This window comes from Mobula hypostoma, chromosome 18, assembly GCF_963921235.1.
Source record: "Mobula hypostoma chromosome 18, sMobHyp1.1, whole genome shotgun sequence".
In the NCBI taxonomy this organism is placed as follows: Eukaryota; Metazoa; Chordata; class Chondrichthyes; order Myliobatiformes; family Myliobatidae; genus Mobula; species Mobula hypostoma.
The window spans coordinates 54028135-54055250 of record NC_086114.1 but is presented as its reverse complement, the minus strand read 5'-3'; the positions used below and the strand labels follow the sequence as shown (position 1 = coordinate 54055250).

The 27116-nt window shown below is 42.6% G+C and overlaps 1 protein-coding gene across 7 annotated transcripts in view; it reads left to right on the top strand.

The window, feature by feature from the left end:
- Positions 1-2810: 2810 nt before the first annotated feature.
- The window catches only part of cpeb1a (cytoplasmic polyadenylation element binding protein 1a), a 111937-nt gene continuing 87631 nt past the window's right edge, over positions 2811-27116 (top strand). For 2 of the 7 annotated variants that reach the window (XM_063070888.1, XM_063070886.1), the window contains exons 1-2: positions 2811-2953; positions 4849-5032. In XM_063070888.1, coding sequence (XP_062926958.1) covers positions 2939-2953; positions 4849-5032 — 199 coding nt within the window. In that variant the 5' untranslated portion in view covers positions 2811-2938. Of the gene's footprint in view, positions 2954-4249; positions 4362-4621; positions 4789-4848; positions 5033-27116 lie in introns of those variants that run through there. The other 5 variants (XM_063070887.1, XM_063070889.1, XM_063070885.1 and 2 more) reach the window with 5 other exon arrangements.

Sequence of the window (27116 nt, the reverse complement as noted above, 5' to 3'; positions counted from 1 at the left end):
CACAGCCCAGCTGGTGTTTGCGAACCAGATCCCCAGCTACGGGTAAATAGCCCCACTGCCTTGTGGGCAGCCTTGGGAGAGACGAAGGCTACGGGAGTAAACCTAGACCGCAAATCCAGAGTCCCTACGGAAGCTGGGTGTCATTGAACATCCTTCTGGCAGCTCCTGTAGCCACGCTAGTGCCAAACGAGCTTTTGTTTGGACCACACTGGTGAGGCCGAGAGGGGGATCGTGACAACTGGGCATCTCAGGATCCCCATACCTTGCCCCCAGGCTTGTGATGACGATCATCATCACCCATTGTCCTTCAAGACAGGCGGATGCCAACCAACTGGGGATAGTTAACGTGGCTTTGATTGAGGGGATATGGGGAATATTAAGGAAAATTGGAGGGGGAATGCAGAACATGAGAAGATATGGAGAACCAAAATGTGGAAAGGGAGAGCAGGATCGAGGAGATGTGAATGAGCAGATATGGGAGGGGGAATGGAATGGAGGGAGAATTGGCACATTAGTTTTGCAAGTTGATGAAGGAAAGGCCGTGGACATTGTCTACAATATCTAGACTTTAGCAAGGCCTTTGACAAGGTCCCATATGGGCAGCTGGTTCAGAAGGATCAGTCGCTCGGCATTCAGGATGAAATCGTTGGATTCAACACTGGCTCAGCAGAAGCCAGACAGTGGTGGCAGATGGTTGCCTCTCTGACTACAGGCCTGTGACTGGTGGTCTGCTGCAGGGAATGGTGGTGGGTTCGTCACTGTACATTCATGATTTGGATGATAATGAGGTAAACTGGACTGGATCAGCAAATTTGAGGATAATACCAAAACTGGGGGCAAGGTGGACAGCGAAGAAGGCTGTCAAAGTTTGTAGCGGGATCTGAATTGAATGCAGACAAATGTGAGGTGTTGCACTTTGGCAAATCAGACCAGGATAGGACATACACAGTGAACGGTCGGCACTGAGGATGCAGTAGAGCAATAGCTCTGGGAATACAGAGCCATAATTCCTCGAAGGTGACATCACAAAAGAGGGCTTTTGGCACATTAGTCTTTGTAAATCAAAGAGTTGAGCACACTTTCAATACAAAGTGTATTGAGTATACAGGTGTGAACCTGATGGTATGAATATTGATTTCTCCTTCCGGTTAAAAAAATTCCCTCCCCCTCCCATCTTCTTCTATTCCCCGCTCTGGCCTCTTACCTGTTCTCACCTGCTATCACCTCCCCCTGGGTCCCCTCCTCTCCCCCTTTCTCCTATGGTCCACTCTCCTCTCCAGTCAGATTCTTTCTTCTCCAGCCCTCTACCTTTCCCACCACCTGGCTTCACCTATCACCTTCCAGCTATCCTCCTTCCCCCTTCCCCTTCCTTTTCGGGCCCGAGGAGGGGTCTTGGCTCGGAACATCGACTGTCCATTCATTTCCACAGATGCTGCCTGACCTGCTGAGTTCCTCCAGCACTTTGCATGTGTGGCAAAGTACTGAGTGTATGAGTTGGGATGCCATGTCGAAGTTGCCCAAGACACTGGAAGCCAGATTTGGAGTATTGTGTGCAGTTCTGTCACTTACCTACAGGAAAAATATTAATAGTACTGACAGAGTGCCGAGAAAATTGACAAGGATGTTGCCGGGACCTGAGTTATAGAGAAAGGTGGAATAGGTTAGGACTTTGTTCCTTGGAGCGTCGGAGAATGAGGGGAGATTTGACAGAAGTATGCAAAATTATGAGGGGTAAATGCAAGCAGGCTTGTTCCACTGAGGTTGGGTGGGTGAGACTGGAACTAGAAGTCATAGGTTAAGGGTGAAAGATGAAATGTTTAAGGAGGATCTTCCTCACACAGAGGGTGCTGCAACCTGCCAGTGGGAGTGCGTTCAAATTCAGCATTTATGAGAAGTTTGGGCAGGAGGGGCAGAGAAGACTATGAACTAGGTGTGGGTCAATGGGACTAGTCAGAATAACAGTTCAGCACAGACTAGATGGGCTGAAGGGCCCATTTCTGTGGCTGTGGTGCACTATGACTCTCTAACAGCACCTATCCCCATACTACTATACCACACTCCTCCTGTATCCTGCACATTCATCCCTAGCCATCTCCCATGTCTCCCCCACATAATCCTGTAATGCCCCATTCCATATTCCCCTGTATCCCTTCTCCACTCTATTTGTACTTCTCTCCATTTATTTTCACCCGTTGCACCATACTCTCCCAATACCTGCCTCCCATTCCTCCCCAGACGGTCCCAAATACTTTCATATTCTCCACCCATTTATGCCTACATCACTTTCCCATACTCTACTTGACCTATATCCTGCATATAACCCTTTTACCCCATCCCCATATTCCACAATTCCCCAACATTTATAAAGCCCTTTCTCTCACATACCCCTTACAACTCTGTACTCTTCTACTCAATCCTCAGAACCCCCTTTGCCCCCTGCATTACCTTTACTTCGCAATGCATTGCAAAATCCCCCTGCATTCCACCCTCCCCCTCAATACCCCCTCAGACACCTAATAGCCCCACCCCCGCATAGTCTGCCTTCCCACATTGCCCTGCAATTTTCCTTCTACAATCCCCTTTCTCCGTCGCAAAATCTGCCTGCCCTATTTTCCTCTTTGTTCGTGTCACACCTCCGTCTCCGGTATTTACTCTGCAGACTGAGCCGCTGACCCTTGCCGGGGCAGGGGGAGGAAGTCAGGAAAATTGCCAAAACCTGGTGTAGACAAGAGATCAGGTGTTTCCAATGTGCATCATCTGGCACCGGGTTAGGACGGAAAGCCGCCAATGACATAAATAGGGGGCGTTGGGCGATGAGCGTTGTTGCAAAACGTCTTGATTTATTTTAAAGATCTATTTTCATCCCATTGCTAGTCGCTGTGTTGCAAATTTCATTTTCCGTTTTATTGTGGCGAGTACTCCGGTCGGGAAGGTGACCATGGCTTTTTCGCTGGTAAGGAAAATTGTTACAAGGCGAGAGAGAGGGAGGGAATGCACCAAGAGTGCGTCACGACAGTAACAAGAGCTTGCACGACAGTCCGGCTGGGGCTTGCTGATAAGAGTGAGGAATATCAATGGCAACGGGAGCAAATAATTTTACAATAATAGGGTTTTTTTGCGCTCTAATTCAATGCCGAGATAGAGCCCGTGTGCATTTTACAGGGTATTTCCAACTTTCGGTGCACCGTTAAAAAGTGTCGCAATATTTTACTGCTTGCATATATTAACATTTTGTTGCCTACCTTGGATGCGTTTTTTTAAAACCATCCCAAATGTAGAATGGCGATGACCTATGGAATTTGTATTGTTCCCCTTATCTCCTGTGGAAGGTTGTGTTAGCAACACAGAAGCGACTCTAGACCGGGGAGCGGCCTCAAGCTTATTAAAATGTTTCCGTGCTGGTAATTATTGCACTTGTATTCTACTGAGCTTTGCAGTCGATTGTCGGCGTTTAACTTTCAAACGTCTGGCGTAAGGCCTGTGCATGGTCTACTTATCGGTAACACATTAAGATGCTTTTGTTTAATTTATATTGCTGGCCAAAGTGAAAGGGGTACTGCATTTTTATTTTTGGAAACCAATCTATGGGAACTGAACTTAAAAGTACCATGCGCACGTGTGCTTGAAGTAGGTAGTGAAGATGTATGCAAGAATCTTGGCACCGTTCCGGGAAAAAAAAGGCGTTGCAGAAATCGAACATGACCCAGAATCGTTTGTTCTTCATGACTCTGGTTTTCTGGGAATGCACACTGCAAGAAGAGCATTGCTTGCTCCGTAGTGCCCGTTAGAGGCTTTGCAGCTGCAGAAGTCGAGCAGCCAGTCGGAGCATCTGTCTGATGTCTGCTTCCCCGGGACTGGTCCGCTCCGTTCGGCTCGCGCCCGCCTGCACGTGGAGCAGCAGAAGGGGCGGCGCGTGCTGTGCCACGTGCGTTTGTTTACCAGCGCACCTCGGCGGGCGACGGCAAATGCGGGAGGGGTAAAAAGGTGGATGGATGAGATGCTACTCTTGTTATCATACCGCCACGTATCGAATTGTAGGGTACTGGTAATAATTGAAAACTGTTACTTAATAATAAAGGGGGAACGGCGCTTTTATTATTGCAATTATGGCCTCCTGCGGTGACCTTTCAAATCCGAGCACCCCCCTCTTCTGCAGTCGATTTGGACGTCGTGAAGGCGGGGCAGTGGCTGCGGTTGGGGATTGGCTGCTGCTGTGATTGACGGCCGAGGAGGAGCGCGTGGGAGAATCGGTGGGTTGCCTGAGTCAGAGCTGGGGTTCGGCAGCGCATGGTAACAGCGCAGGGCGGGATGATTGCCCCGCAAGTGCCGAGTAACGGCAACCAGCCCCAGGTGGCGCCAAGGCAAATGCGAGGCGAATGACGGTGGATAAGGATAGAGGCCGGGGTGGGAGAATCCTCATTGAGGGGAGGGGCAGGAGCTCTGAGCTGGACAGACGGGTTTCTAGGCGAGCGGCTGGGCTCGACGAGCCGGCGCGCAGCGAGCTGGAAGGGTCGAGGCCCTTGGCGCTCGTGTGTGGGTGGGTGGTGGTGGGGGGGGGAGCGGTGTCGTGTCCTGCTCCGCCCCTTCATACCAGGCGAGTGGAAGTGCGCGCCTCCTGGCGGTGGGACCGTGCAGTGCAATCATCTGCGCATGCGCGGTGAGGCCCACCCAGGTCATCCTGAGACCTTGCGGGTTTGGACGGCCTTCCATCCCAGTTGGGCGCAGTGCAGACCCTCGTACCACCGCGCTCCTCCGTTCGCGGGACAGCTCATGAAGTGTATGGTAGAGGTAACTTAATTTGAATGTGAAATTGCGAAAGTGGCTTTCTAATAACTTAATATCTTTCAGAACGACGAGAGTGGCACGGGGCAGGATTGCTGGGATGTGCCCCGCTCTACAGAAACACCAGCCTTGTCCACCTGCAGTAATGCTGACATCTTCCGCAGAATAAACGCAATGTTAGACAACTCTTTGGACTTCTCAGGAGTCTGCACAACTCCTATCACCAAGGGTCGCAGGGAGAATGTGGGAGGTAATACACTTACGGGGAGTTATGTTGGTAAACATCATTTTGCTCGGTTCAACGTGAAGTAGTTTTTGGTTGGCTGGTATATCTCAGGCTTTGATGCACTTAATGTTGTATTGTTCTAGTGCTTTATTTAATGCCATAAAGAGTTTTACTGGATTATAAGTGTCTGCAAAATTGACCAAATTTGGTCAGAGGTAAGTTTTAAAGGATGTCTGTTTAGTGACTGAATTTCAGCTGGGGTCCTGTGTAGCTAAAAGCATAGGCAGCAATTTTGGATGCTTGAAATTGAGGATAAACCAGAAATTTGTGCATATAATCTCGTGGGTTGGGGTAAGAATGTATTGTAAGAGGTAAAGATGAGACTACCAAAGTATTTTGAAAAGTTAAAGCCTTGCTTTCTGGTCTAAAAGCAAGGGTCACTTCACATGGATGCTTGTTAGGCAATTTATCTTGCAATATACTTCTGATTGATTCAGTTCTGCTACTTACTGGAACTTGCTGTTCTTGTGTGGTAAGAATTGCTTTTCAGATGTTGAGGGTGGTATTGTAGATAGCTGGGAAATGAAACAGTTTTATTTCTCCAATTTAACTAACAAAATAACATTAATTGCCAATAAAATGTCTGGATTTTACTGCTTTTAGTAATATTTGTATTTGGGCACTTTTGGTATTGTCCTTCATTGCTATCTGGCTTGTTTAAGTTTTGTTGTCTATGAATTGCTTTTAACTTTTAATTGTGACTGGATAGATGGTGGTAATGCAGTTGACAGTGAGATTTCAGAAATATGCATTTAGTTAAGTTACAGCTGTAGTTGAGCTTTTGTTTCAGGTGTCTTGATGGTGTAAAAGCAAAAGAGCATACAAGGAAGCCAGAGCAAGTGGGAAGATAGAGGATTGGGGAGATTTTTTTAAACTTGCAGAAGGAAACTAAGAAGGTCATTTGGAAGGGAAAGACAAATTTTGAGAGGAAATTGGTGACTAATATCAAAGGAAGAAAAAAACTTTGTATCAAGTATATAAAGGGTAAGAGTCGAGGGTGGATATAGGACCAATAGAAGATGATGCTGGGGATATTGTAATGAGATGCAGAGATAGTAGAGGAGCCAAATGTGTATTTTGCATTAGTCTTCACAGTGGAAGACATCTGCATTATATCGTACATTCAAGAGTGTCAGGGAAGTGAAGTTTGTGCAGTGAAAATTATGACTGAGAAGGTGCTGAGGAAACTTAATGGTTTGAAGGTGGATAAATCTCCTGGACCTGATGGAATGCACCCTCAGGTTCTGAAGGAAGTAGCTGGAGAGATTGTGGTGACATTAACAACGATCTTTCAAGAATTGATAAATTTTGGCATTGCACTGGATGACTGGAAAATTGCAAATGTTACTCTATTTAAGAAAGGTGGGAGGCAGCAGAAAGGAAACTATAGACTTGTTAGCCTGACTCAGTGGTTGGGAAGTTGTTGGAATCGATTGTTGGGGATGAGATTATGGAGTACCTAGAGGCACATGACAAGATAGGTCAAAGACAGCATGGTTTCCTGAAAGGAAAATCCTGCCTGACAAACCATCTGCAGTTCTTTGAGGAAATTACAAGCAGGATAGACAAAGGAGATGTAGTAGATGTGGTGTACTTGGATTTTCAGAAGGCCTTTGACAAGGTGCCACACATGAGGCTGCTTAGCAAGATAAGAGCCCATGGAATTACAGGGAAGTTACTAGAGTTTGTGGAGCATTGGCTTGTTGGCAGAGAACAGTAGGAATAAGGGGATCCTATTCTGGCTGCCGGTTACCAGTGAAGTTCCACAGGGGTCAGTGTTGGGACCGCTGCTTTTCACGATGTATGTCAGTGATTTGGACTATGGGATTAATGGATTTGTGTCTAAATTTGATGATGATACAAAGATGGATGGAGGAGTGGATAGTGTTGAGGAAACAGAGCCTCAGAGACTTGGATAGATTAGGGGAATGGGCAAAGAAGTGGCAAATGAAATACAACATTGGAAAGTGTATTGTCATGCACTTTGGAAGAAATAAATGGGCAGATTGTTATTTAGATGGGGAGAGAATTCATAATGCAGAGATGCGAAGTGACTTGGGAGTCCTCGTGCAAGATACCCTAAAGGTGAACCTCCAGGTTGAGTTGGTTGTGAAGAAGGCGAATACAACATTGGCATTCATTTCTAGAGGTATAGAATATAAGAACAGGGATGTGATGTTGAAGCACTATAAGGCACTTGTGAGACCACAGTTGGGAGTATTGTGTGCAGTTTTGGGTTCCTTATTTTAGAAAGGATATACTGATGTTGGAGAGGGTTCAGAGAAGATTCATGAGAATGATTGCAGAAATGAAAGGGTTACTGCATGAAGAATGTCTGGCAGCTCTTGGGCTGTATTCCCTGGAGTTCAGGAGAATTGGGGGGGGGGATAACATAGAAACATTCTGAATGTTAAAAGGCCTGAACAGATTAGATATGGCAAAGTTTAATTCCCATGGTAGGGGAGTCTAGGACAAGAGGGCAAAACTTCCGGATTGAAGGACGTCCTTTTAGAACTGAGATGTGGAGAAATTACTTTAGTCAAAAGGTGGTAAATCTGTGGAACTTGTTGCCACGAGTGGCTGTGGAGGCCAAGTCATTGGGTGTGTTAAAGGCAGAGATAGTTTCTTGATTAATCAGGGCATCAAGGGGTGTGGGGTGAAAGCAGGGGAGTGGGGATGACTAGAAGAATTGGATCAGCTGTGATTGAATGGCAGAACAGACTTGATGGGCCAAATGGCCTACTGCTATATCTTGTGGTCTTACACAAATTAATGCTGATATTGCTAAGAATGAGAGAAAAGCTGCTTTTTATTGCAGAAGAGACATCTTTATTGTACAAGAAACATCTTAACTGGTATAAAAGTTCCTTGTGAGACCAAATCTGAAATATTGTACAAATTTCTCAAGTGGTCATGAAAATTGATGTGTAGTGAAGGCTCACTAGATTGATGGGTAAATTGAAAGACTGATACTAGGGCTATGTTCTAGAACAGGTGTTCCCAACCTGGGGTCATAGACCTCTCAGTTAATGGTAAGGCTCCATGGCATAAAAGTTAGGAATCCCTGTTCTAGAGTTAAAATGAGGTGGTCTGTCTTTTATCTTGTACTTTGCTGAGAACAGTGACATTAATGTGGAGCTAGTTCGTATTGACTAATTTGTTTAGGAGTAGGCCAAATCTCAGGAGTTGGCCACTTGAGATGAGAGAAATTTCCTTTTATTTCTCAAATCTTTGGATTTCGCTAACCCAGTGTATTTAGGATGACGCAAACATGGGGAAATCTGCAGGTTGACAATTGGGTGTTTTGGTAATGGTGACCCAAGGAAATTTAAATTAACGCAAGGAAAGGTAGATCAGTTGGATCATGGCAGACATGTCTGAATAGTGTGTTGCCCTCTTTAATGATGGTTATATGTATCCCATTCCAGTGCATCAAGATTTCCCAAGTGCTTGCAGAATGACTGCAGTGCTTATAAGATATTCAGCCCCATTGGAAGTTCTGATGTTTTATTGAATCACAGGATTTGGCTTTTCTGACACTGATCAACAATCATCAAAGTGAAAACAGATCTCTACAAAGTGATCTGAATTACAAATATAAAACAAAATAATTAAGTATTTCACCCCTTCAAGTCAGTATTTAGTAGATGCCCCTTTGGCAGCATTTACAGCTTGAGGGTGGGTCTCCTTGAGTGTCCTGAGTCTCTTGGTGGCCTCCCTCACTAGTTTCCTTGCACGGTTACTCAATTTTTAGGACTACCTGCTCTATACAGATTTACGGCTGTGCCACTTTTTCTTGATGATTGACTTAACTGTACTCAAAGGGAATTTCAGTGACTTAGGAATTTTCTTGTTTCCATCTCCTGACTTGAGCTTTTCAGTAATCTTTCTGCAGAGTTGCTTGGTGTTCTTTTGTCTTGGTGTAGTTTTTGCCAGGATACTGACTCACCAGCAGTTGGACCTTCCAGATACAGGCAACAGACATCAAAGTTGCTGGTGAACACAGCAGGCCAGGCAGCATCTCTAGGAAGAGGTACAGTTGACGTTTCAGGCCGAGACCTCGAAGATGCTTGAATTTCCAGCATCTGCAGAATTCCTGTTGTTTGTGCTTCCAGATACAGGTGTATTTTTACTACAATCAATTGAAACACTTTGACTGCACACAGGTGATCTCCATTTAACTGCGACTTCTAAAACCAATTGACTGCACCAGTGATTTGGTTTGTCATATTAAAGGAGATGAATAAATACAGTCAACTATTATTTTGTATTTGTAATTAATTTAGATCACTGTAGACATGTTTTCACTTTTGATACAAAAGTCTTTTTCTGTTGATCAGTGTCAAAAAAAGGCCAAATTGAATCCACTGATTGAATGTTATAAAACATGAGAACTTCTAAGGAAGTGAATACTTTTTATAGGCACTGTATATAGCTTTTATAGGGTTTCTGGATTACTTTGTACATTAATAACCTATTTTATCTTTTGATGGGATGCTTTTATGAGTGGTTATTGATGAAATTGTCAAATATTACAAATTGATGCAAGGTTTCCGACTTGTGAAAGGCTATCAACATTTCATTTATAATCTCTATATCCTATTTTACAATCTCCATTTAATTCTGTAATCAACAGCTTCAAATGGTATGCTAGAGCAAGTGTCTTTAAGTGATTTTGACATGTATCCTGTTCTGTATAATTATGCTTTAAGTTTTAGTTTTCACTGAAACTTGTTCAAGAATTCGAACCCTACTCTGTGACACCCACATCTTGACATGAAGTAGAAACAAATGTATAGTTATTTAATTATTCCTGCAACTCAACCCTATATACAGGTCTTGTCAAAATATTAACATTTTGTTTCTCACTCCAGTAGTCCAACTGCCCTCAGGCATTAATGATTGGGGAGGGGAATGGTATATTAAGTGTAATTGGTTTACCTATTCCTTTATTTTGAGATAGTGTGGAATAGGCCCTTCTGGCCCAGTGAGCTGTGCTGCCCAGCAACCCACCTATTTCATCACTAGCCTAATCACAGGACTATACACGATGACCAATTAACCTCTGTATTTGGACTGTGGGAGAAAACCAGAACATGAAGGAAACTAAAATGGTCATGGGGAGAATGTACAGACTACTTACAAGATGACTCTGGAATTGAACTCCAAGCTGATTCACTGAGCTGTAATAATAATATTGCACTAATCACTACACTGCTGTGGCACCCAGGTCAAAGTTCAAAGTACATTCATTATCCGATTGTGTATTTGGTATATAATCCTGAGATTCATCTTCCCACAGACAGACATGAGATAAATACCATGGAACACGTTCAAAGGAAACATCAAATACCTGATGTGCAAAAAAAGTCGTACAAATGGTGTAAAACATGGGAATATCACGGTATTAAACATCAAACTGAGGAGTCCTAGAAATAGTCCAGGATTGTTCAGTCAAATTTAGTGCTGCTGTTCATTGACTACAGGCCACAAAGCCAGCCTGCCCTGAACAGAATAGTGTAAAATAGCAATAAGAGTAATTAGAAACACAACATGAATTGCATTGTCCTCTTTTTTAAAAAAAAAGTCCAATCCATAAACTGCACCAACCAAATGTTACCTAAGACTCTTGCATTTTCCTGCAGCAGCGAGGGATATAAACTGGTCAAACACAGGTAGCTGCCACTGTATACCCACTTGCCTTCCATTTTCATCCTCTATTTTAATCTTGCTCAATGCTTTAATCGGTGAGCTGGTTAAGAATTGGAGTAGGTTATTTGTTTGTGATCTGCTGTTAGAAACGCTCAGTTCTTGACTGTGCCCAATTCCCTCTGTGATACCAAAACCACCAGATTGCTCAGTCAACCTAAAATCAATTACTAAATGTAAATACAGGCTCAAGTTGTGCACAAATTAGTAGAAATATATTTAAATGTATTTCACGATCTGTCTGCAGGACATTGCCATTGGTCATGTTGGTCACTGCTGCTATCTTGCAATTTAGTCATTACCTGTGGTCTGTCAAGCCATGATAAAGATTCTTGTTTTCTAACTCTGTTTTCATATTTCCTTTTAATCCCATGCAGTTTCCTCTGCTCTACCTATGTTCTACTACATTTTTCCTTTTTGTGGCTTTATTTCAATTGCTCTGCCTTTTCGCTGAGAGGTTCTGTACTCTAGAATTCTCAAATAATTTTGCTTCTAGACTGCCCTTGAAGTAATTTGATGTATCAAGAAACAAGATGTAAAATGAGTTTTGGAAAAGAATTGACTTGATCGAACTTGAAGGTTAAAGGTATTGATGGTCAACACCTTGGCCATGTGGAAAGCAGGGTCAGAATCTTAGGATATTTTGTGACCTACAGATTTTGGTTAAAATTGAAACTTGGCTCTGTATCAAATCTTCCTAGTGAGCCCCCCCCCCCCCCCAAACACCTGTGGCAATCTTGTTTGCGGATTTTTAACTTTACCTTCAACACTGGTTCTGGAGTTGCACCACAGCAAGCTAATCTTGCTAGCTGTGCCTTACAGTATCTGTCAGTGGATTACAAACTTCTTTGAAGGAAGCAGTATGTAAGGCTGGGCTCCTATGTGTCTGATCCAGTGTCTATTATCACAGACTCTCTCTTCTCTCTCCCCCCCCCCCGATCTGTTCTATTATCCCTCCTGTTCTCACTTTATACAAATGACTATACCTCCACAGACAAATCCATTAAAAAAATGTCTGATCCAGTGTCTATTATCAGACTCTTTCTCTCCCCCCCCGATCTGTTCTGTTATCCCTCCTGTTCTCACTTTATACAAATGACTATACCTCCACAGACAAATCCATTAAAAAAAATATTCTAAAGTTCATGAATGACATGATGAGTTGGTTTAATCTCTAATAATGTGACTTCCCTCAGAAGTAGAGGAAGAGATTCACTTCTGCTGACAACCCCTACCTGTCCTCTTTGAAGTTGATGGTTAGTCTGTGTTTGGGGTTGAGTCATTCAAATTCCTGGGGACTACCATTACCAATGCATTGAAGTGGGTCAAGCATGTTACATTCATCACCAGGAAAGTGCAGCAGAGATTGTTCTTTCTACACCAGCTTGGAAACTTCTATCTCAGGGTATATTCTGATGAATTTTTACTCTGCCATCATTGTTTTGACTGGCTCTATCCCTATTTAGTTTCCCATTGTCTCCTCCCTCTCCCAAGTACAGGTTGCAGTCAACAGTCCACTCAGCAGAGAAGATCATTGGCTGTCAACTACTGACATTGAGACTTTTGCCAGAATGAAGAAGAGCTGGGGGGAAAAAATGCTGCTTGACTCTACCCATCCTAGCTGTTATCAAATTGCCATCAGGAAGACATTGCCAGTCCATCATCATCAGGATTACATGTCACCTCCAAAGCTTCCTTCCTGTAGCTATCCAGCTTCCCAACAAAACTCACTCAGTGTAATACCCTAACTGTCCCTGCAGAACATCCAATAAATGTCTTTCCTGCTGTCCTCTGATTATTTAGTCTGTTTAAATGTTCACATTGGAGTTTTATGTTTATGCATATGATGGTTCTGTTGATTGCTCATGGCTCTCTGCGTAATTGTCTTGTAAATTGGTTGCTATTGTGTTTGTTAGGGTATTCTCTTGTGTTTGGGCTTGGCACCAAACAATCAGTGCTGACAATAATGTGATTTTGATAAATTGTGCTTTTATAGGTAGAATTAGCGAAGGGAAGTTTTAAAAGGGATATGTGAGTATGGGTTAGGCAAATGTGGGATTGCTGAGTTGGGAAAAGATGGGCTGAATGGCCATGGGGGGGCAGTTCTTCCCCGCAATCAGTATTGAAGCTGAGGCTACACTTGCACAAGGGTTCACAAATGTGAACAACTGAAACCACTTACACATCTAATACGTCTTGCGGTAAACATTTCAGACTGACTAATCTTGAAACCATGCATGTTAAAAAAAAATCTTACTTTAAGCTATTACTAGACATTAAACCTGTTATGATTGCATTTCAGCTATTGTACGTAGTTTAATGTAGTATTGCTTTTGCTGCCTTGTCACTTTACCAATTTTATTTGGACTGCATTTTGTATCAGTTTCAAATGCACTGCATCTTAGAATGGAGATATTTGAGCCATGATATTTTAATCACCAGTTTAAAATTGGTTATGCTAGGTTTTGTCTGTAATTTGCTTGAGCACCTTGACTAATCTCTAAAAGCAGCTGACGCTGTGCAAAGGAGCCCGTGTTAAAGACTGTAACATCTTTATTGGTGGCCAGTGTATAGCATAGGCTGATGTACATGAAGCCGGATGTCTGAAGCAGGTATAGTTTCTTGCAGTAGCCAATTTTGTATCTGAGTAAATTGGTTGCTACATTAGATTGTTTTAAATGGTTGTAATGTTTCATACAGATTTCTAATCTGCTAGGTGATGGTGACTGCTAGGTGATGGTGAAATATGCCTTGTATTTCATGAGTTTACATTTTCTCCTTGCACTGTGCTGGGATTACTGGGAAGGTATTTGGTTTTGCCTGTTATCCTTGCACTAAAACCCTTCAGTTAAATTTGAATATTCTAGACTTCACAGATGAATGTATTTGTTTCCAATTTTCTGTTAAATCTTGATTGTTCATTGGAGTAGGTTTTGAATTCAAATGGTTCCATTTATTATGTATACAACCTCAAGTACTTTGCAGACATCCACAGAAGAGCCCCAAAAGAATGACAAATGTTAGAACCCCAAACCCCCATCCTCCCCAAATTGAACTTATTTTCAAAAAATTGATCTTTGACTGTGGAATCCATTTTACTACTACATTCATTTGGTGTCTGTGATGTGACTGGATATGGAAAAGAATAAGCTGTTGTATAGGACTTGTGAAAGCATAGACTCTAAATCTACTTGACATTGATGTAACTTGTCAATAAACTATCCAGCAATGCACAACTGCAGATGTTACGTTTTGAGCACCAGGCTTGAGATTAAAATGGTTTTGCCTAGAACACCATTACAGATCCTTGAACAGTGATTTAGAAAATGGGAATCAACTGATCTTGGCTTAACATAGTAATAGGGGAAATGTTAGTGTGGAAGTCCTAGAAAAGTGGTGTGGAGCAAAATTGGTATTGACCTATGAACAGTAAATCATATTTCTCTATCAGAATAGAGGACATGAGTTGCAGACCAGTGGGTGTGTAGTACTTGGATTTCAGACGACTTGAGGTAACACAAGTTGGTTAAGATCAAAGCACATGCAGTTGATGATGTAAATTGGTAATGAATTGATATATATATTGGGTGGAAGTAACAGCACTTTCCATATTGACGGTAGGACTTGAGTGCTACGGGCATTGCTGTTGGGCCCAAATCTATTCATAATTGCAAACAAGAGAAAATCTGCAGATACTGGAAATCCGAGCAACACAAAATGCTGGAGGAACTCAGCAGGCCAGGCAGCATCTATTTGGCAGGCGGGGGAGTGCAATTGATATTTCAGGCTGAAACCCTTCTGCAAGACCGGAGGGAATAATAGCTGAGTAGATTTTAAAAGGTGGGGGAAGGGGGAGAGAACCACCAAGTGATAGGTGAAACCTGGAGGGGGAGGGATGAAGGAATTAGAGCTGGGAAGCTGATTAGTGAGATGATGTGGAGGGGGGTGGACATTACTAGAAATTTGAGAAATCTTGTGTTCATGCCGTCACGTTGGAGACTACCCAAACAATATAAGGTATTCCTCCAACCTAAGTGTTGCCTCCTCACAACAGTGGAGGAGGCTATGGATGGACCTATTGGAATGGAAAGTGGAATTAAAATGGATGGCCACTAGGAGATCCTGCTTCTAGTGGGTGGAGCATAGTTGTTTGGCGAAGTGGTCTCCCAATCTATGTCGGGTCTCGCTGATGTACAGGAGGCCACACTGGGAACACTGAACACAGTAAATGACCCCAACAGACTCTCAGGTGAAGTATCGCCTCACCTGGAAGGACTGTTTAAGGCCCTGGATGGTAGTGAGGGAGGTGGTGTAGGGGCAGGAATAGCACTTGTTCCGCTTGCAAGGATAATTGCCAGGAGGGAGATCAGTGGGGAGGAATGAATGGACAAGGGAGTTGTGTAGGGAGCAATCCCTTTGGAAAGCAGGTAGTGGGGGGAGGGGGAGAGGTACTTGGTTGTACTTGGTGGAAGTTTCAGAGAATTGTGTGCTGGATGAGGAGGCTTGGGTGGTAGGTGAGAACAAGAGGAACACTATCCCTGATAGTTGGCAGGAGGATGGGGTGAGACCAGATGTGTGTGAAATGGAAGAGATGCAGTGAGGGCAGCATTGGTCCCTTTTTTTTTGAAACTGGAGGACATCTCCTTTGTCTTAGAATGAAGAGTCTCATCCTGAGAGCAGAGATGGAGGAATTGAGAAAGGGATGGCGTTTTTACAAGTAGTAGGGTGGGAAGCAGTGTAGCCTAGGTAGTTGTGAGAGTCTATGGATTTGTAATAGACATTGGTGGAATAGCTGTCTCTGGAGATAGACTGAGGAAAAGGGAAGGGAGGTGTTGGAAATGAACCAGATAAACTTGTGGGCAAGGTGGAAGTTGGAGGCAAAATTGATGAAGTTGATGAGTTCAGCACAGGTGCAAGAAGCAGGAATTTGTGATCAAATTAATCAGGGCGATAGTGAGACATGATACAAGATCTAAGGAGCAGAATGTTGAATCCATCTGGGTAGAGATTAGGAATAATAAAGGGGGAAAAAATCACTGGTGGGAGTTGTCTGTCAGCCACTGAGTAGTAACATTACGTGGCACAAGCAATAAACTGAGAAATATCTCGGGTATGTAAGAATGGAACAGCAGCTAACATGGGGGACCTTAACATGTACATTGGGTGAATCAAATTGGTCGAGGCATTTTTGAGCAGGACCTCAAGAATGCCATCACATTCATTCTATGAACAGCAGATTACTGAACCTACAAGGGAACATGCTATTTTGGGTCTGGTCCTATCTAACGAGACAGGTAAAATTAGCGATTTGTAGTTGGATCCTCTTGAAAAATTAACACTATGATTGAGTTTCTCATACAAATGGAGGGGGTCCCGTATAAATGGAGGGTGCAATAGTTTGATCTAAAACCAGTGTATTATGCCTAAACAATAGGAGACAACAGGATAAGGGAGGAGTTAGATAGGGTAGACTGGGAACACAGGCTTTATGGTGGAACAGTGAAAGTTTTCAAAGATTTTTCAGTGCTCAACAAAAGTATATTCTAGTTAAAAGCAAGGACTGTAAGGGTGGGGAGAGCCAGCCATAGATACCTAAGGAAATGAGGGGAGGTATCAAATTAAAAACTTGTGTACAAAATAGCCAAGAGTAGTGGGAAACTGGAAGAATGGGAGAACTTTAAAAGCAACAAAGAACCATTAGGTGAGTAATAAAGATAGGGAAGGTATTTTAATAAAATAAACTAGCACAAAATATAAAAATAGTAAGTTTTTATAATAAAGCGGAAAAGGGTGGCCAAGGTGAACGTAGGTACCTTGAAGGATGAAGGAGAATTTGTATTGGGTAATAAGGGAGCAGCTGAGGCTTTGAATGACTATTTTGTGTCTGTTTTCATAGTGGAGGACATGTCTAACATGCTGAAGAGGTGATAAGAATACGATGGGAGATGAGGATCTCAATACAATAGCTATCACTAAAGGGGTAATGCTGAGCAAACTTGTGGGCCTAAAGATAGATAAGTCCCTTGGTCTGGATGGAGTGCATCCTAGGGTACTGAAAGAAATAGAGGTTATAGATGAGGCTTTGGTGATAATTTACCAAAATTCTCTGGACAAGTCCTGGCAGATTGGACGAAGGTGAATATCACGCCACTGTTCAGAAAAAGGTATAGGCAAAAAACAGGTAACTATCAGCCAGTCAGTTTAACATCTTTAATGATGTCATTAAATAAGAAATGGGCATCTGGAAAGAAATGGATCCATCAGACACACATGGATTCAGCAAAGGCAAGTCTCATTTCACAAACTTACTGGAGTTTGAGAATATAACAAATGCAGTGGATAGAGAGGAGCAGTTGGATGTTATTTACTTGGATTTCCAGAAGGTGTTCGATAAGGTACCACCTAAGACTTGTCCATAACAATGCATAGAACTAGGAGTAATGTGTTAGTATAGATAAAGAATTGGGTAAGCAATAGAAAGCAGAATTGGGATACATGGGGTGTTACTCTGGCTAGTAATCAGTGGTGAGTGTTGTGCTGCAGGGGTCTGTGCTGCAACTGTTCATGATAAACATTTCCCAGCTGGCAGAGGGGCTGAATGTAGTGTATTTAAGTTTGCTGATGATGCTAAATTGAGTGGAAAAGCAAATTGTGCAGAGGGTAGTCTGCAGAAAGATGCAGGTTAAGTGAGTGGGGAAGGGTCTGCCAGATGGAGTACAATGTTGGTAAATGTGAGGTGATCCATTTTTTTCTTCCAAATTGGAAGATCAGGTAATTTTGCCTATCGCCCCAATAGATCAATGGCAGATGCAGTGTCAGTGACTCTCCACACAGTTTTAGACCACCTGGACAACACAAACACATGTCAGGATGCTGTTCGCCAGCTATGGCTCAGCATTTAATACCATCATTCCCACAATCCTGATTGAGAAGTTGCAGAACCTGGGCCTCTGTACCTCTCTCTGCAACTGGATCCTTGACTTCCTAACAAGACCACAATGTGCTGATTGGTGATAACAATCATCCTCACTGACAATCAACACTGGCGCACCTCGGGTGTGTGCTTAGCCCACTGCTCTACACTGTATATACAAATGACTGGCTAGGCACAGCTCAAATACCACTATAAATTTGCTGACGATACAACCATTGTTGGTAGAATCTCAGGTGGTGACAAGAGGGCGTACAGGAGTGAGATGTTAACTAGTGGAATGGTGCCGCAGCAACAACCTGGCACTCAACGTCAGTAAGACGAAAGAGCTGATTGTGGACGTCAGGAAGGGTAAGATGAAGGAACACACACCAGTCCTCATAGGGATGAGAAGTAGAGAGTGAGCAGTTTCAAGTTCCTGGGTGTCAAGATCTGAGGATCTAGCCTGGTCGCAACATATAGATGCAAAGAAAGCAAGACAGTGGCTATACTTTGTTACGAGTTTGGAGATTTTGTATGTCAACAAATGCACTCAAAAATTTCTAGAGATGTACCATGGAGAGCATTCTGACAGGCTGCATCACAGTCTGGTATGGGGGGGAGGTGGCTACTGCACAGGCCCAAAAGAAGCTGCAGAGGGTTATAAATCTAGTTGGTTCCATCTTGGGTACTAGCCTATAAAGTACCCAGGACATCTTCAGGGAGCGGTGTCTCAAAGGCTATGTCCATTATTATGAACCTCCAGCACCCAGGGCATGCCCTTTTCTCACTGTTACTATCAGGTAGGAGGTACAGAAGCCTGAAGGCACATGCTCAGTGATTCAGGAACAGCTTTTTCCCCCTCTGCCATCTAACTCATAAATGGACATTGAACCCTTGGACGCTACTTCACTTTTTTTAAGTGTTTTTTGCACATTTTAAAATCTATTCAATATACATACTGTAATTTACTCATTTTTGTTCTCCATATTATGTATTGAATTGAACTGCTGCTAAGTTAACAAATTTCACGTCACATGCTGGTGATAATAAACCTGATTCTGATTAAGTGGTAAAAGATTGCAGCATGCTGCTGTGCAGAAGGCCTTAGAAGTGCTTGTGTTTGAATCAAAGGTTGGTTTGCAGGTGCAGCAGGATATCAAGAAGGGGAATGGAATGTTGGCCTTCATTGCTAGAAGGATTGAATTTAAGAGCAAGGTTGTTACAATTGTATAGGATACTGGCGAGGCCACATCTAGAGTACTACATGCAGTTCTGGTCTCTTTACTTGAAGGATATACTGGTTTTGGAGGTGGTGCAGAAGAGGTTCACCAGGTTGATTCCAGAGATGGAGGTTAGACTGAGGAGAGATTGAGTTGCCTAGGATTCTGCTAGAATTCAGAAGGATTAGGAGATTTTATAGAGAAACATAAAGTTATGAATGGGATAGATCAGCTAGAGGCAGGAAAGTTGTTTCCACTGGTAGGGGAGACTAGAATGAGGGAATGTAGTCTGAAGATTCAGGGGAGTAGATTTAGGATGGAGATGAGGAACTGCTTTTTCCGGAGCAGTGAATCTGTGCCCAATGAAGCAGTGGAGACTCCCTCAGTAAATATATTTAAAACAAGGTTGGATAGATAGTTGCATAGGAGGGGAATTCGGGGTTATGCGGGGAAAAAGCAGGTGGGTGAGAAGTCCATGGTCAGATTTGCTATGATCTTATTGAATGGCAGAGCAGGCTCGACAGACCAGATGGCCTACTCGTGCTCCTATTTCTTGTGTTGTGATTTGGCTGATGAGGCAGTTCTAGGTTTGAACTGGCAAAATTAGAAATGTGTAGATAATGAGAATATAGAAATCCTTTAAGGGGATAGCGCCAAGCTGAATTGATGAAGCACATGGCAGATGCAATAAAATAAATGGAAATCACTTTCCATAATGAAGAAGTGTTTTGAAATGGTGAGATTGTACAGAAACTACCTGAAAGCTGCAGTACAAATTCAGCAAGCAATTAAATGCTAATGCATTGTTGGCCTTTATTGTAAGATGTCTTGAATACAAGAATAAAAAAAAACTTACTGCTGTTGTGCCATCTTGGTGAGACTGCATCTGGGATATTGTATACAGTTTTGGTGTCCTTGCCAAAAAAAAATTGCTTGCCATTGAAAGACTGGCTCCAATGATGGCAGGCTTGATCTGCAAGTAGTAGGTAGAGAAACCTGCACTTGCTAGCATTTTGGATAAGGTGATTGTTTAATCTTAAGTTTATATAAAAAAAAAATTGACAAGTTGGATACATGGAACAATCTTGAACCAGTGGTCGGTCTCAGAACAAAAACTAGGCCACTTAGAAAAGTGAAGAAATTCCTTCACTGAAGGTGATGAATCTTGGAATTCTGTACTTGCAAGAATGATTCAAAGCATTTCTGGTATTAGATTATTATTAGGGCAGGGTGAATGCCTACTGTGCTGCCAGCTTTTCATCAGTTTTACTGTTATCTTTAAAACATCAATGGGTAAATTACACAAATTAAAATTTTAGATATAGTGTCCACAGTTAGGTTTTTCATGGGAGATGTTGACAAGATGTAACCTTTTGTACCTGTTTTACATCCTGATTTTATGACATGTTCAAGTTGATGGTCAATTTACACAAAGCAGTTGCTAATGCTCTCTTGTAATTAGAAGTTTTAAAGGCTACAGAATGGCTTTTGTGGTATTTAGGTTGTGTGCATATCTACCTTCCAGGAGGTGTAACTTCAATTTGACAAAGCTAAGCATTGAAAATTCTTAAGTCGAGCTCAATTGCAGTTAGTTTTATTAAAATTAAACTGCAAATTCTGGAAACACTTGGTTTAGTTAGCATCTATGGAAGAGAAATAGTTAGTTTTGGGTCTTCAAGAGATAAATGGAACTTGAAGTTGCCAAGTGATAGAGGACAAAGTCTGTATGTAATGGGGTGAAATCAAGCTAGTGGTTGTGGTAATTGTTCTTACTAAATTGAGACATGTCTAGCAGATTCCACATTTCTAACAGGGAAAACTGTATCATATCACTGAATGACTTGCAGAAATGGACAGTTCTGATGCCGGAAGTTGTCATAAGGTGATTAATTTGATAGGACTTCAGAAGGCTGCAACTTGGCCAGTTAGAAATATTCCTTGCTCCTGTGGGGCTTGTAACAGGGCAAGAGGTCAGACAAATGGATCAGAATGGAATGGAGAATTAAACTGACAGTGTTCCCTCGGACCTTGAAGGAGACTAGTGTTGAAATTGCGGGGGCCCTGGCAGAAATATTTAAAATGTCGCTGTCTACGGGTGAAGTGCCGGAGGATTGGAGAGTGGCTCATGTTGTTCCGTTTTTTGAAAAAGGATCGAAAAGTAATCCGGGAAATTATAGGCCGGTGAGTTTAACGTCAGTAGTAGGTAAGTTATTGGAGGGAGTACTAAGAGACAATCTACAAGCATTTGGATAGACAGGGACTTATTAGAGAGAGTCAACATGGCTTTGTGCTTGGTAGGTCATGTTTGACCAATCTATTGGGAGTTTTTCGAGGAGGTTACCAGGAAAGTGGATGAAGGGAAGGCAGTGGATGTTGTCTACATGGACTTCAGTAAGGCCTTTGACAAGGTCCCGCATGGGAGGTTAGTTAGGAAAATTCAGTCGCTAGGTACACATGGAGAGGTGGTAAATTGGATTAGACATTGGCTCAATAGAAGAAGCCAAAGAGTGGTAGTAGATAATTGCTTCTCTGAGTGGAGGCCTGTGACTAGTGGTGTGCCACAGGGATCAGTGCTGGGTCCATTGTTATTTGTCATCTATATCAATGATCTAGATGATAATGTGGTAAATTGGTTCAGCAAGTTTGCTGATGATACAAAGATTGGAGGTGGAGTGGACAGTGAGGAAAGTTTTCAGAGCCTGCAGAGGGACTTGGACCAGCTGGAAAAATGGGCTGAAAAATGGCAGATGGAGTTTAACAGAGACAAGTGTGAGGTATTGCACGTTGGAAGGACAAACCAAGGTAGAACATACAGGGTAAATGGTAAGGCACTGAGGAGCGCAGAAGAACAGAGGGACCTGGGAATACAGATACAAAATTACCTAAAAGTGGTGTCACAGGTAGATAGGGTCGTAAAGCAACACACATCAAAGTTGCTGGTGAACGCAGCAGGCCAAGCAGCATCTATAGGAAGAGGCGCAGTCGACGTTTCAGGCTGAGACCCTTCGTCGTAAAGAGAGCTTTTGGTACATTGGCCTTTATTAATCAAAGTATTGAGTATAAGAGCTGGAATGTTATGGTGAGGTTGTATAAGGCATTTGTGAGGCCAAATCTGGAGTATTGTGTTCAGTTTTGGTCACCAAATTACAGGAAGGATATTAATAAGGTTGAAAGAGTGCAGAGAAGGTTTACAAGGATGTTGCCAGGACTTGAGAAACTCAGTTACAGAAAAAGGTTGACTAGGTTAGGACTTTATTCCCAGGAGCGTAGAAGAATGAGGGGAGATTTGATAGAGGTATATAAAATTATGATGGGTATAGATAGAGTGAATGCAAGCAGGCTTTTTCCACTGAGGCAAGGGGAGAAAAAAAACCAGAGGACACGGGTCAAGGGTGAAGGGGGGAAAGTTTAAAGGGAACATTAGTGGGGGCTTCACACAGTGGTGGGAATATGGAATGAGCTGCCAGACGAGATGGTGAATGCGGGTTCTTTTTTAACATTTAAGAATAAATTGGACAGATACATGGATGGGAGGTGTATGGAGGGATATGGTCCGTGTGCAACTAGGCAGAAAATGGTTTGGCACAGCCAAGAAGGGCCAAAGGGCCTGTTTCTGTGCTGTAGTTTCTATGGTTCTATATCATATCAAGAAGTACTAGATCATCCCTACAGAATTATCCTGAGAGTGGCAATGCGGGCCAGCCACTAAAGGGAACAGTTCAGTGCCACATTTTAATGTCTTAAAGGCTGCATTTGCACTGGCATTCAGCTGCGCAGTCTTTTGAATTTGGGTTACCAGCATTGAGCCAAAACTAAAACTTGTCAATTAAGGTCACTCTGGAATCCTGCGACTATTTCCAGTAGGTATTTGTATCTCCAGGGTTTTCAATGCTTAAATGTGGGTTTAAACACTTGAAGACTTTCAACCTATCTCGATGTACTTGTGGATAAATTAAAGTTTAGATGTGTAAACTAAACAACAAATCTGCAAAACTGGCATAAGACTGATCAGAACTCATTTCAAACTTTAAATCAGTATCATATTAAATATGATACCAAATTTCTAGTCAATTGACCTTTATATTTGGTAACAATAAGTGGGCATGTTTCTGGAGTTTATAGTTTCATTTAATACTTTGCACTCCACCTGGTTCTATTTGGTCAAATATTTTGATTGCAACATTTTGTAAGCATTCAATTTAAGTATGAGTTAGTCTAGCTAAAGTTTGTAATTATTTTGGCTTAATTGCATTTAGTTTTTAAAAAACAAGTTGGTTGAATTAAAAGTAAGGCACTGTTTGGCACTTGGCCTGGTAGTGGAATTGATCCATGATTGTGGTTAATTTGAAGTAACAGGTTCAGTTTGATTTTAATGAAATTTCTAATTTACCAAAATGTAATAAAACTTGATTTTCATTTTTAAGGTTTTTTAATGTATTTGCATGGATATTAACATTAATGGTGTTTATTGGTACATGAGCACAAAGTTTTGAACATGGACAGTTTGGTTCCAATCAACAGCCATGGTGTGTGGACAGTACAGAAAGCATAGAGAATATTACTGGAATGAGTGCAGCTGATCCAATCACCTGGCTTTGTCTATGTATGCATTCTTCATTATCAAGGCAATCTATAATGCAAACATTCCAAATCCAAGAATGAAGGCAATCTTCTGGAAGGAAAAGGTGTTGACTATAATTGCTGCACTGCAACAAAATAAACTTGTCCATCCTTGCCACTCCAGACCAAGTTTAAACAAGATACTTGACATAGGAAAAAAGTTTTTTAAATGAATAGAAATCTTGTTGAAATTCAGATCATGACTGTGAACTTTAAAGATGTATTCATACTCATCTCTTATATCTAGGAAGTGAAGTTGGGCTAAGGGTCCTTGAATACAGTATGTATAGCCTTAAGATTGTATGGGTCAGGGACTGCAAGTGGCCAAAGTTGCATTCTGCATTGCATTGTGGGTTCTGTTCATTTAAAGGCATAATGAGCATGGTCTTGTGCAGCAAGTTAAACACTTCAAGCTTTAACTCCTCAATGGGAAAGGGTAGAGGGGAGGGACTGCATGATAACTAGGCTATCTGAATTTGTCCACACTAGCAAGTGATTACCTTTCAAAACTTGGCCTGTATTGCATCCATCTCTAGTCTGGTGTCAAATAAAGCTGTACCTTTGACATTCCTTCTCTCTTTTTCTCTCTCCTCTCTCTTCCCCCCCCCCCCCCCCCAACACTTCCCAATCTTTCTGGCAACCATATTGCACCTTCAACTTTTGTTCTGGATTGGAGCTAATCTATATGATCAGAATCTGATTTAATATCACGGACAGTTGTAAAATTTTTTACTGCAGCAGTACAATTCATATTACAGTAAATTGCAATGAAAATGTATTAAAGTGCAAAAAGTGTGGTAGTGTTCATGGACCATTCAAAATTGGAAGGTAGAGGAGAAGCTTTCCTAAATTGATAATGAAACTATATTCAATCTGTTTGCCCCTGGAAAAGGCATTGGTTTGACTCTGACATATATAGGTGGCATGTGCACATTTGCAGCTGAACATTCAGGTTATTAGCTCATTCACTGAAGCACACGAGAATGATTTTTGGGTGTTTAGCTAGCCTTTTTCATACCTTTGGTGTCACCAGTGAAGAAATTGCTGCTTTCAAGGTGGCAATCAGCCTTTTGCTGTCTTAAGTATTTGAAAATGGAGATCTCAACCTGGAATGCAACACATGTACCAGGCAGCGGTGATCCCTTTCTATACGTACACAAGTTATCGATCAGAAGGCATCTGAAAACTCCTGAGGTACTGCTGATAATCTATAGTCTTCTACGGAGGAAGTCCATCTTTCAAGCTTCTCCCAACATGGAAGCTCCAATTACTTGACCACCCCTGGGTGAGCCAGTTTTGTATTTCTGACCAGACTTCTGAGCATTAATGTGGCAGAAATACCAGGAGGTTTAGAAACATAGCAACGTAGAAAATAGGTGCAGAAGTAGGCCATTCGGCCCTTCGAGCCTGCACCATCATTCAGTATGATCATGGCTGATCGTCCAACTCAGAACCGTGTACCTGCCTTCTCTCCATACCCCCTGATCCCTTTAGCCACAAGGGGCATAATGAACTCCCTCTTAAATATAGCCAATGAACTGGCCTCGACTGTTCCCTGTGGCAGAGAATTCCACAGATTCACCACTCTGTGAAGAAGTTTTTCCTAATCTCGGTCCTAAAAGGCTTCCCCTTTATCCTCAAACTGTGACCCCTCATTCTGGACTTCCCCAACATCGGGAACAATCTTCCTGTATCTAGCCTGTCCAATCCCTTTAGGATTTTATACGTTTCAATAAGATCCCCCCTCAATCTTCCAAATTCCAGCAAGTATAAGCCTAGTTGATTCAGTCTTTCATGATATGAAAGTCCTGCCATCCCAGAATCAACCTGGTGAACCTTCTTTGTACTCCCTCTATGGCAAGGATGTCTTTCCTCAGATTAGGGGACCAAAACTGCACACAATACTCCAGGTGTGGTCTCACCAAGGCCTTGTACAACTGCAGTAGTACCTCCCTGCTCCTGTACTCGAATCCTCTTGCTATGAATGCCAGCATACCATTCGCCTTTTTCACCACCTGCTGTACCTGCATGCCCACTTTCAATGACTGGTGTATGACGACACCCAGGTCTTGTTGCACCTCCCTTTTCCTAATCGGCCACCATTCAGATAATAATCTGTTTTCCTGCTCTTGCCACCAAAGTGGATAACCTCACATTTATCCACATTAAATTGCATCTGCCATGAATTTGCCCACTCACCTAACCTATCCAAGTCACCCTGCATCCTCTTAGCATCCTCCCCACAGCTAACACAGCCGCCTAGCTTCGTGTCATCTGCGAACTTGAGATGCTGCATTTAATTCCCTCGTCTATGTCTCTTCCTGTCTGCCAACCAATTCTCTATCCACATCAATACCATACCCCCAATACCATGTGCTTTAAGTTTGCACACCAATCACCTGTGTGGGACCTTGTCAAAAGCCTTTTGAAAATCCAAATATACCACATCCACTGGTTCTCCCCTATCCACTCTACTAGTTACATCTTCAAAAAATTCTGAGATTCGTCAGACATGATTTTCCTTTCCCAAATTCATGCTGACTTTGTCCGATGATTTCACCGCTTTCCAAATGTGCTGTTATCACATCTTTGATAACTGACTCTAACATTTTCCCCACCACTGATGTCAGGCTAACCGGTCTATAATTCCCTGGTTTCTGGCTCCCTTTTTTTTTAAAAGGTGGGGTTACATTAGCCACCCTCTAATCCTCAGGAACTAGTCCAGAATCTAAAGAGTTTTGAAAAATTGTCACTAATGCATCCACCATTTCTTGGGCTACCTCCTTAAGCACTCTGGGATGCAGACCATCTGACCCTGGGGATTTATCTGCCTTTAATCTCAATTTACCTAACACCACTTCCCTACTAACATGTATTTCCCTCAGTTCCTCCATCTCACTAGACCCTCGGTCCCCTACTATTTCTGGAAGAAAACCCCAAGGCATTCTTCAGTTATGTGAAGAAAAAAAGATGACAGGAGTGAAGGTAGGACCAATTAGAGAAAGGTGGGAAGATGTGCCTGGAGGCTGTGGAAGTGAGCGAGGTCCTCAATGAATACTTCTCTTCAGTATTCACCAATGAGAGGGAACTTGATGATGGTGAGGACAATATGAGTGAGGTTGATGTTCTGGAGCATGTTGATATTAAGGGAGAGGAGGTGTTGGAGTTGTTAAAATAGATTAGGACGGGTAAGTCCCTGGGGCCTGACGGAATATTCCCCAGGCTGCTCCACAAGGCGAGGGAAGAGATTGCGCCTCTGGCTGGGATCTTTGAACTCGTTGTCCACAGGAATGGTACCGGAGGATTGGAGGGAGGTGAATGTTGTCCCCTTGTTCAAAAAAGGTGGTAGGGATAGTCTGGGTAATTATAGACCAGTGAGCCTTGTGCCTGTTGTGGGAAAGCTGTTGGAAAAGATTCTTAGAGATAGGTTCTATGGGCATTTAGAGAATCGTGGTCTTATCAGGTACAGTCAGCATGGCTCTGTGAAGGGCAGATCATGTCTAACAAGCCTGATGAGAGTTCTTTGAGGTGGTGATCAGGCTTATAGATGAGGGTAGTGAAGTGGATGTGATCTATATGGATTTTA